The sequence below is a fragment of the Ctenocephalides felis genome, unplaced genomic scaffold, assembly GCF_003426905.1.
Source record: "Ctenocephalides felis isolate EL2017-DRISC unplaced genomic scaffold, ASM342690v1 CF-g0.4_SCAFFOLD_01170, whole genome shotgun sequence".
In the NCBI taxonomy this organism is placed as follows: domain Eukaryota; kingdom Metazoa; phylum Arthropoda; class Insecta; order Siphonaptera; family Pulicidae; genus Ctenocephalides; species Ctenocephalides felis.
In genome coordinates, this window is record NW_020537324.1 from 71,779,213 (window position 1) to 71,789,349 (window position 10,137).

General features: G+C 32.1%; 1 protein-coding gene across 1 annotated transcript; it reads left to right on the top strand.

Moving 5' to 3' along the window:
* The first annotated feature begins 3,191 nt into the window (after positions 1–3,191).
* On the top strand, positions 3,192–9,175 carry LOC113365905 (nuclear pore complex protein DDB_G0274915). The gene is made up of 6 exons (XM_026607444.1): positions 3,192–3,641; positions 4,475–4,636; positions 4,702–4,898; positions 4,958–5,112; positions 5,214–5,482; positions 5,802–9,175. Exons 1-6 carry the CDS (start codon positions 3,241–3,243, stop codon positions 8,971–8,973), a joined length of 4,356 nt encoding a protein of 1,451 aa, XP_026463229.1. The 5' UTR covers positions 3,192–3,240; the 3' UTR covers positions 8,974–9,175.
* The last annotated feature ends 962 nt before the right edge of the window (positions 9,176–10,137 follow it).

The window sequence follows — 10,137 nt, forward strand, 5'->3', positions numbered from 1 at the left end:
GCGCTAGGAACACAATTTTGCACTATCATATATACATTAACTTGTTTTTTTATATATTAATTTGTTGAACAGAGTATGGCAAAATATTTGTGAAATATATAATATATTTTGCACAGAGAACGTAGTTTATGTGACAGAGCCCGAGGCTGTAGTCACATAAACTACAGCCTCGGGCTCTGTCACATAAACTACGTTCTCTGTGCAAAATATATTATATATTTCACAAATATTTTGCCATACTCTGTTCAACAAATTAATATATAAAAAAACAAGTTAATGTATATATGATAGTGCAAAATTGTGTTCCTAGCGCTAGCTACTGATGTAAGACCATATTTATATCCACTGATGATGACATAAAATACTATGTCGAAACGTTTGGAAAAATTAAAGATTAACTTCTAAATCTTTGCCTTTTATTTGATGTATGCCCTTGAAGAACTTACTCATATATATATATATATATATATATATATATATATATATATATATATATATTAAATCTATATTACAATTACCCGTTGAACTCTTTCGTCTTGGAATCATGTTTACATTATTGGCGTGCTATTGGCTTTATGTAAGTTTTATTTGATGAAATTATAGTGCTAGAAGTTGATGGTTCAGTTGATACATTCTGATCATTGCTTTCACTATTTGCTATAAAGTTATATTCTTCCGAATTTACAAGATATTTCTTCTCCTCTTTGAAAGACTTTTCAAATTTTTACACCATTGAACTTTCATCATCGTTAATTACTACAGTGTCATTATCACTTTGTATGAAATTGAACAACATATTATTAATACATCATCATCATCATCAAATAATACTTTGTTTTCAATTTTTATACGTTTATTATCAATATCTATCGATTCATCTCCAATAGATCTCTTCCCAGATTTTTGAATATCATTTTGTAGTAATTTCTATTATTGATTAATTTGAAAACAAAAAATTCTTTACAAGGGAGTTGGTCACCAGGTATACATAATCCTATTATATATAAAAAGAATATCGTTTAACTTGTGATATGTATTTTTTGGAATCTTATTGTAATTTACATATGTACTGTTGGAACTGTGCAAGCAAGCAAAAGAAATTTATTAGAAAACTAACTAATTTTGATGTTGAATGCGAGACTTCAATGTTCATGTTTGAATTACACTTGCACAAGATTGATTGAGAATGTTCAATAAGCTAAGATATACCTTATTATCAATAATTTTGATAAAATCTTCAGACACTTCTATTATGCAGTGTGTCCTTGATACATAAAAGCTCGAACATCGAACTTCTGATTTAGCCTTTGTTCCCATTGCATTTTGCCCTAGTATTAAATCATATTTTCCATCATAAAACTGCTACTTGCACGCCATATTGAAACTGAAAAATCATAAAAAATTATCTTTTGTACCTCCATAATTATAAATGATAAAATACTTCAAATAACATTATTAATACATTACATTATCAATTAGAAATATTAATAAATAAATTTGTAACAAATTTTGTGTATAGAACAACTGTCATTCAATGAACTTGAAAATTATTACGAATGAAAAATAAATACACAGAAATTAAACTATCATAGTCGTTTTATTAAAGCAAAATACGTGCAAGAAATCCACAATTTTCGCTGAATTTTGTCAGGACAAATGCATTTCAAAGACGTTGGCTTTCACGTGCTAAAGTACTTCAAAGAGTGTTTGGGATCAAAAAAAAAATTGCCATATTTCTTGCTGATAACAAAACAGATGGAGCAGGTTTGTTTTAAGACACGAAGTTCTTCGCAAAATTTGCCTATTTAGTTGATATTTTTCAAAGACTAAGCGATTTAAATAAATCAATGCAAGGATCTCAAATTCATGCTTTTGTTCAGAAAGACAAGATTACGGCTTTTATGAAAAAATTTAAAACTGTGGATAGCTAGTGTGAAAACTAATAAATTTGACATGTTTCCCACCTTTAAAATGACTTGTGTTATTGATGAAATAGAAGTAAGTAAAGATCTTATTATCAATTATATGACTAGTCTAAGAAACCAATTTTCGCATTACTTTAAAGATCTAGATATGTCCCAATACGAATGGATTAGAAATGCACTCGTCATTGAGAAATATGATGATTTGGTAAAAAAACAAGCTCAACCGTCGCATTAAATTTTTTTCATGTTGTGTTAATTATTATTCTATGATTTGTTTTCATTAAATTATTTTTTCTTATAATCAATAGTTATGTTTGTATGTACAATTTTTTAAAACATTGTGTATTATTTGGCATAATTTCAGTTAAGTATATTTAAATTAAATTTATTTTTATTTATTTATTTACATATACACATTATTTTCATATCTCAGCCAGACAGAGGTGCCTGGTATGAGAGATTATGAAAAACAGTTTTCATATTTTATATATACATTTCATTTGACTATTTCATTAATATAATATCTATTATAATTAAAATATCTCTATCTTTATATATAACTCTACAGTCTTCTTTGTCTTCAATTTCCTTATAGTATTTCTTTATTTTTCTTTTTAAATTGCGTTAGCGGCTTAGAGACGAAATATAGAAGCGCGTAAACGCCGCGTTGCAGTCTAACGGAACGCATAGTAATGTAAACAAAATTTGTACTTATTAAAATCTTTACAAAATATCTGATAATTTGATGTGCATATGTCTAATGATCATTTTTGTTCGCCAAATGGCTTTTTATACACACACAAATACATAAATTTTTCTTTAGGTGTACCAAAATGTTCAGAAATCTTTGAAACGTAAAGATATATAAAAATTTTCATTTTCGATTTTTTGCGATAAGACCACTTGCATGGCCATAATATTTTAGGATGTTCTTTAAGACCATGAGGTCATCATCATTCATCAAAATAATTTAAAAACCGGTGTATTGCAGTGTATTTGTTGATTTATATTTCGATTTGATTGTATATTTATTATAATATAATATTATCTAGTATATTTTTGTTATTATTGTATTATTACAAAACAAAACATAATACGATTGTAATACCAAATTTAGTTTCAAATACCCGTGTACTAAAATTCATTAATTTTCATTTCAAATTTTGCGCCATTAATTTGAATGGCGAGTGCAGCGCCATCACGTCGAGCGGAGGACCCTTTAAGTATTCCTTGTCTAGGCTTCTAACTAATTCTTATTAACATAAGCCATCATGTAAGGAACGGAAAAGTCAAACAGTTGAAAAATGTTTATATCATGATCGTGCACAAACATTGGTTTTTATTCATTAGTGTTTTGTTATTTGCAATAAGTGTCGTTTACGATTATAAGTGGTTAAGTTTTATCTCTAGTATAGTTATAATATTTTATAGTGAATATAACCTTAAAATCAAAGTTTTAACACATTGCGCGGGCTGTTTTAGTTCATTGTATTCCAGAGTTCAAGGGTATTTTAGAAAGTATATTAACTATAGCACTCGTACAGGTGTTTATTGTAGTACACCAGAAATGCAGAATCGTTACACCACTGGAATATTTAAAAATGATAGTATGGTGTCTCCGATTAGAAAAAATGACCAGAGTGGCATTTATAATGGATCACCTTTGAACAGATCTCAGGACCTTGGGGGTGGCTCACCTTTTAACAGACTATCTAGGTAAGGACTAATCTAATTTATTAAGGTGACCAACTCATGCTGAGTTTTGTACTTTGAAAGTGCTCATTTTCATAATTTTATACAAATAAATGGTCCCTTCAATGGAATGGAAAGAAGTTTTTTCAGCAGTCAGATTTGTAATGAGGGAAGCGAAGGATGTAGTTACAAGCACAATTATTTTGAAAGAAAGAAATTCAAATAGCAACATTTATATTTATGACTAACTAGTGGTGCATTGCATTATGCCTTAAAGATATGCTGGTACTTTCTGTCCCATTAAACATTCCAGGCATGATTATCATCTAATCATATCATATAATAAAAATTGGTATTTGATTTGATAAAGATTGTTTTCAATAATATCTGTTACGCCTATAAAAATATTTTCCATTTTAATAACTTCAAAGATTTATGGAAACTACGAACAATGTAGAAATTATTTCAATAAACTTAAGTTTAGTATACGGCACTATTGTTTCATTTGTTTTATTAGTTTTATTATAATTATTTATGGGAGATAAGGTAAAATATTTTTCTAATTCAGTCATTTTTTATTAAATCAAGATTTTTACTACAATGTAACCTTTAAATCTTCACGACGACTATTTACTACATTTTTACTACAATGTAACCTTTAAATCTTCACGACGACTAATTACAATCGACCCGTATAGAAATGATCTCTTCTCAACTTCTGTTGGATTCTCACAGATTTACTCCCTAGTCGCTCCTAAAGAGTTTTACTTTAAAAATTTATTTTTTCTTTAACAATGTTGGTCACCTTTATGCATGTTGTTATGGAATGTTCATTACTCATACAATCTTTTCTGTAGGTATTCATTATCTGAAAATGTGGATCGTTCACCTATGAGCAGCACAAAATTAAATTCTTCATTTGGAAGTCCACAGTTTCGATCGAGAGCTGCTGGTGTAAAAACAATGCAGACTGTGGCAGGACCACTGCTAGCTTCAACAAGACATAGAATAAATCCAAGGTAATAAATTATAAATCACACAAATATTAAATAAATGATATTTATGAGTTGCATTCATTTTTCAGTTTGTATACTGATGTAAATAGTCCAGGCTTAACGCAAAGAATTGTACACTACAGTGAAAGTTTTCAAAATGAAAGACCTACAATAGAGCAGCGATATAAGGGTGTTGGACAGTTACCTATAGTAAATTTAAATAGAAATCAGCCTAGAAAACCTCCTGTAAATAAATCTTCTGTTAGGATAAGAATTGCACCTCCAGGTTAGTAATTAATTTATTACAATCTTATTTTTTTTTGCTTTCATACAATATATTTTTAGATGTCTCGTCAGTAACAGAACAAAGACTACATATGCTAAACACAGATCAGCATCGGCCAATAGTTCCTTCTCCGATTCAGGAATCAATTGCATCTCCTACAAAAAGTGTGCTTGAAGCACTAAAAGAAATCAGTCGAAAAAGAATTCACACCCAGGTACATAATTAACCACAACTCAACTTTTACAATATCAATTTATTTTAATGTGACAAAATTATTAATGTAAATAATTTTAATGTGATAAATTATTTTTTCAGGACGATTCAGAATATAGCTTTTCAGAAGATATTTCCAAAAGACAAAGAAAGGAATCGTTGACCAGAAATAATGTTAGTTCCACTCCATTTGCAAGGCCTCCTATATCTAAACGACCCAGAGATGACGAATCGCATGATTTTGTTGACACTTCTGTATTTAGTAGACTTTCGCCTAATGATAGCAGTTATAAAAATTGGAGGCCGAAAAAGAAACAGAGGAATGAAGTGCTGAAGTGCAATGATATTTTGAGCTCTCTGAGTTCAAGCAGGTAATAATTGGAATATGAAGCTATTCGATTCATTTTTATTTAATATGAATCATTGTTGAACTATCAAGATATAATTTTTATTTTTAATTATTTTTATCCTTATTTAAAAAAATGAGCAAAATTAAATTAATATTATTACATAATTGAAATGACTAACTATAAAATAATTTTCTATAATACAACAGTCAAAATATTGTTATAGTAAAAAAATTAAACTAACAAAATTTTTCATATTCATATTTTGCTGTTTAAGTTTTTCTTATACAATGTATTTTATATTTCAGTTTCTTTTAAATGTTCAATTAATTTTTTTTTTCAGGCATCTTCAAAGAGAAAATCACAAGAGAAAGGCTGAGCTAAGTCCTAGAGAAAACGCGAAACATATGAAACTCACAATTCATAATGTTTCCAACATCAGTATAGGTGGAGAAGATGACGACAAAGACAATGTCGAAGCATCTCCTTCTCCTAATGTTACTAATGTAAAAACTGCCACAATCATTGCCGTCAGTTCAGAAGATACAGAAAAGCCAAAAGAATCGCCGAAAGTGAAAATGTTTAATAAAAGTCACAATAAAGAAATAATTTCACATGCAGACAGCTCTGATGATGAAAATGATTTTGAGAAAATGGCCTTTGTTAAGCCAAGAAAGGAAATGTACAATCATACGGGATTAAATTATACTGAGGAATGTAAGTTGAAACAGATGTTGAATTGCTTGAGTGAAAAGGGCCTCGGGGATAAACTGAAGTTAAAAAGACAAGAAACTGTAGATAATCCTATTCCTATTCCCAAACTTGTTAATTTTACATTGGAAAAGGAAAATGAGTTAGTTAATCAAAGCAGTTCTATTATTACTAATGTATTAAAACCAGGAATAGATAATAATGCAGCAAAGACATCTGTTAGTAGTTTTGTGCCACCAACGACAACATCAAAAAGCAATGATGATGCTACTCCCAAAAGCACAATATCTATGGTGCCACCAAAAAGCACAACCTTTACTATGCCACCGAACAGTACTACTCTTTCTCCCGGTTTCACATTGCCAGCTGCATCAAAGCCTGCAGAGAAATTCCAAACAGTTACAAGTACCTCAAATTCTGCTTTAAATAATAAAATTCAAGTGAGTGCCACAAGTACAAGTACTTTGCCAACTTTAACAAGTTCACCTACATTTTCTTTTGGAAAGTCTAATCCAAGTGCAATATCATCTCCTTTAAACCAAACATTGAATTCCTCATCAAAAGATATCAATAGTGAAAAATTATTAGTATCTACATCCAATAGTGCACCAACGATCCTAAATTCAAGTATTCAATCAAACAAAATAGCTGTGAGTACACCAATGTTCAATTCTCCCACAACCACAACTCCAAATTTGAACAAAACACCAAGTTTATTTGGTAATTTGAATACAACAGCGTCCTTAACAGCAAGTACTACCAGTTTGAACTCTGATCAATTGAAATCAAACTTTAAACCAACCATTTTGCCAAAACAAGACTCTCCATCAATTAATGGTGAGGTAAAGTCGAACACTGGTTTTACTCTACCAACACAGGTTAAACCAGTGGTATCATCATCAGCACCGACATTTATTTTTGGAAACAGTACACCTCAGACTACAACTTCATCCCAAACTGCTGCTCCACAATTTAATTTTGTAAATAGTACAAGTACAAGTAAATCTGGTAATAATACTCTTAGTGGATTATCTGCTAATAAACAAGAAGCGTCAGTCACTTCAGCCTCAACTAATAATGCAACATTTAATTTTGGATCTGCAACCAATAATGGTGGTGGTAGTGGTTCAATTTTTGGAGCTAACAAATCAACAGTGTTTGGTGCAGCAACAAGTATTACAACCAGTGCTAGCTTTAATGCGCCGATAACAACTCCAGCCTTTGGTGCTACTAAGGCAGCTATGAATACAACTTTTGTTGCAACCACAGCATCAATTCCTGTTTCAAATACACCATCAATATTTGGAAATACAGCGACCACCAAGCCCACTTTTGGAGCATCAGTTACAACAGCATCATCTACTTTTGGAGCTTCAGTTACAACAGCATCATCCACTTTTGGAGCATCAGTTACAACAGCATCATCCACTTTTGGAGCTTCAGTTACAACAGCTTCATCTGCTTTTGGAGCATCAGTTACAACAGCATCTACTTTTGGAGCAGTTGCACCGGCTACAACCACATCCTCTATTTTTGGAGCAGTTGCATCAAAAACAACAGCATCATCTACTTTTGGAGCAGTTGCATCAGTTACAACAGCATCAACTACTTTTGGAATTTCTACTAAAACTTCATCGGCTACTTTTGGCCCTTCTACTACAACTTCATTATCTACTTTTGCCATTCCCACTACAACTGCATCTACTTTTGGTATCCCCACTACAACCTCATCAGTTTTTGGTGCAGCAAAGTCACCAATATCATTTGGTGCAACTGCAACTAAACCAAATGCGACGTCACTGTTTGGTAATGGTTTGCCATCTACAACTTCAAAGCCTGGAGGTTTCAGTTTTGGAAATAGCACTACAAATGCTTCTCCTTTAGGAACATTTGGTGCAAATTCAGTCACTACAGCTACTTTTGGTGCTACAACAACAGCAGTATCGTTTGGAACAGCGGCTTCTCCTCCTGTGTTTGGTGCCACGACCAAAGCGAGTGCGTTTGGAGGTGCAACTGCAGCACCTGCATTCGGAACAGCGTCGGCTACACCAACATTTGGGGCTACTACTTCAGCCTCTACATTTGGTGCAACTTCAGCCACACCAGCATTTGGGGCTACATCTTCAACCCCTGCATTTGGTGCAACGTCTGCTACCTCTTCTGCATTTGGTAATTCAACAGCTGCACCTGCTTTTGGTGCAAGCTCAGCAACAAAACCTGCTTTTGGCGTATCCTCAACAGCTCCCATTTTTGGTGGAGCTTCAAACCCTGGTTTTGGTGCAGCTACTCCAGCATTTGGTTCATCATCAACAACGCCTGCTTTTGGAGCTGCACCAGCAGCAGCACCGCCTGCTTACGGGGCAACAACTACAAGTGCTCCTGCATTTGGAACTGGCACAGCAACGGTTTCTTTTGGTGCCGGATCTACAAATACTGCATTTAACAGTCCAAGTGCAAGTGGCAGTATGTTTGGGGCTAATAATCAGCCAACAACAAATCCTACTGATAAAAGTGGTGTGTTTACTTTTGGAAGTAATACCAATAGTTCAACACCATTTCAGTTTGGTGCTCAAAACACTGCTGGAAAGGGATTTAATTTCAATGCTCCCGCTGTGACTCCTGCTTTTGGTGCAGGCACACCTTCTGTTGCCGCACCCAATTTCAATAGCACAATAGCCAGTCCAAGTCCTGCATTCGGGGTGCCTAATCCAGGATTTGGTGCAAATCCAGCTGGTGGAACTATGTTTAATATTGGAGCTGGAGGTGGAGCCAAGCCGAGAATCCGGGCTCGAAGGCAAAGATAATGTATATAAATCGAAACTAGTTTGTTGTATTGTTTATTGATATACTTGTAAACAGTATGATAATTTATAATTGAAATGACTCAGTTTGAGTTTGATATATAAAAATATTTATGTTAATTTAGGATAAGAATATGCGACGTTCGGCATGACATAGTAATTTTTATATCCCCTATATTTGAACAAATATTTATATAGGCGTTAATAATCGAAATGCAATTTTGTGATATTAGAAACTTTAAACTATTATGTAATTTATGATCATGCTGTACAGATACATAAATTTTATTTTTTTGTAAAATAAATAAATTATGGATTAAAAATCTAGCGTTTTATTAAATCGAAATTGAAAATTTTTGCATAACTTTACGTTTCAGAGGTTTCTGAACATTTTGGCATGAAAAAGGACAATTTTATGTCGATGATTTCGAGCGCACGAACCAAACGATTTGAAAGGTTCAAAAAACATTCGATTCCTATTAACAGGGAAATGAGCTGATTACTTTTTGGCAAAGGCAGGTTCAGCCGTTTCGGAGATACGGAGCAAAGAGTGTAGAAAATAGAAATGAAGTTTTTTTGATAGGGAGAACTGGTGATTAGTTTTTAGCAAAGGCAGGTCCAGCCGTCTCGGAAATACCGAGCTAAATGTGCAGAAAATGGCAGTTTTGAGAGAACTAAGCATCCGATTTGAATGATTCAAAAAACTTTCTGCTTGTCTTAAAAAAATAATTAATTTTGGAACAAAAAATTGTTACATTTTTTTTTCAAAAAAAAAAACAAAATAATTCAGATTTTATTTTTATTTCTGACTAAAGTTTTAATATACTTTAAACAAATAATTTCAACTTTGCAATTCACTTTATATAATTCTTATACATTCAGTATTCCTCGAACATTTTGTTACAGTACGGGAAGTTCCAGCAATTTGCCTTAAGGCACGATGCCATACATCCCACTAGTTTCATTTTTTTTTTGTATATCGAAAATAATTGATTTTAATTTTAATCCTAGCTAAAATTTATTATTAGTTATTACATTCTTAGAAATATGAGATAAGGTCCTTCATTGTAACTCCGTTTGATTAAGTTTTGTTTGTATATTTTTCATGTAAACATGTATAAACGTCATCGTTCAATTTATAAGCTCTTATATTTTGTCTATAAAATA

What these genes read in the sequence shown, in the direction of transcription:
- LOC113365905 (XM_026607444.1), top strand. Translation starts at nt 3,241, where the DNA reads ATGATCGTGCACAAACATTGGTTTTTATTCATTAGTGTTTTGTTATTT. An exon ending in AGACATAGAATAAATCCAAG is followed by an intron (nt 4,637 to 4,701) that starts GTAATAAATTAT and finishes TTCATTTTTCAG; the next exon opens with TTTGTATACTGATGTAAATA. An exon ending in AGCTCTCTGAGTTCAAGCAG is followed by an intron (nt 5,483 to 5,801) that starts GTAATAATTGGA and finishes TTTTTTTTTCAG; the next exon opens with GCATCTTCAAAGAGAAAATC.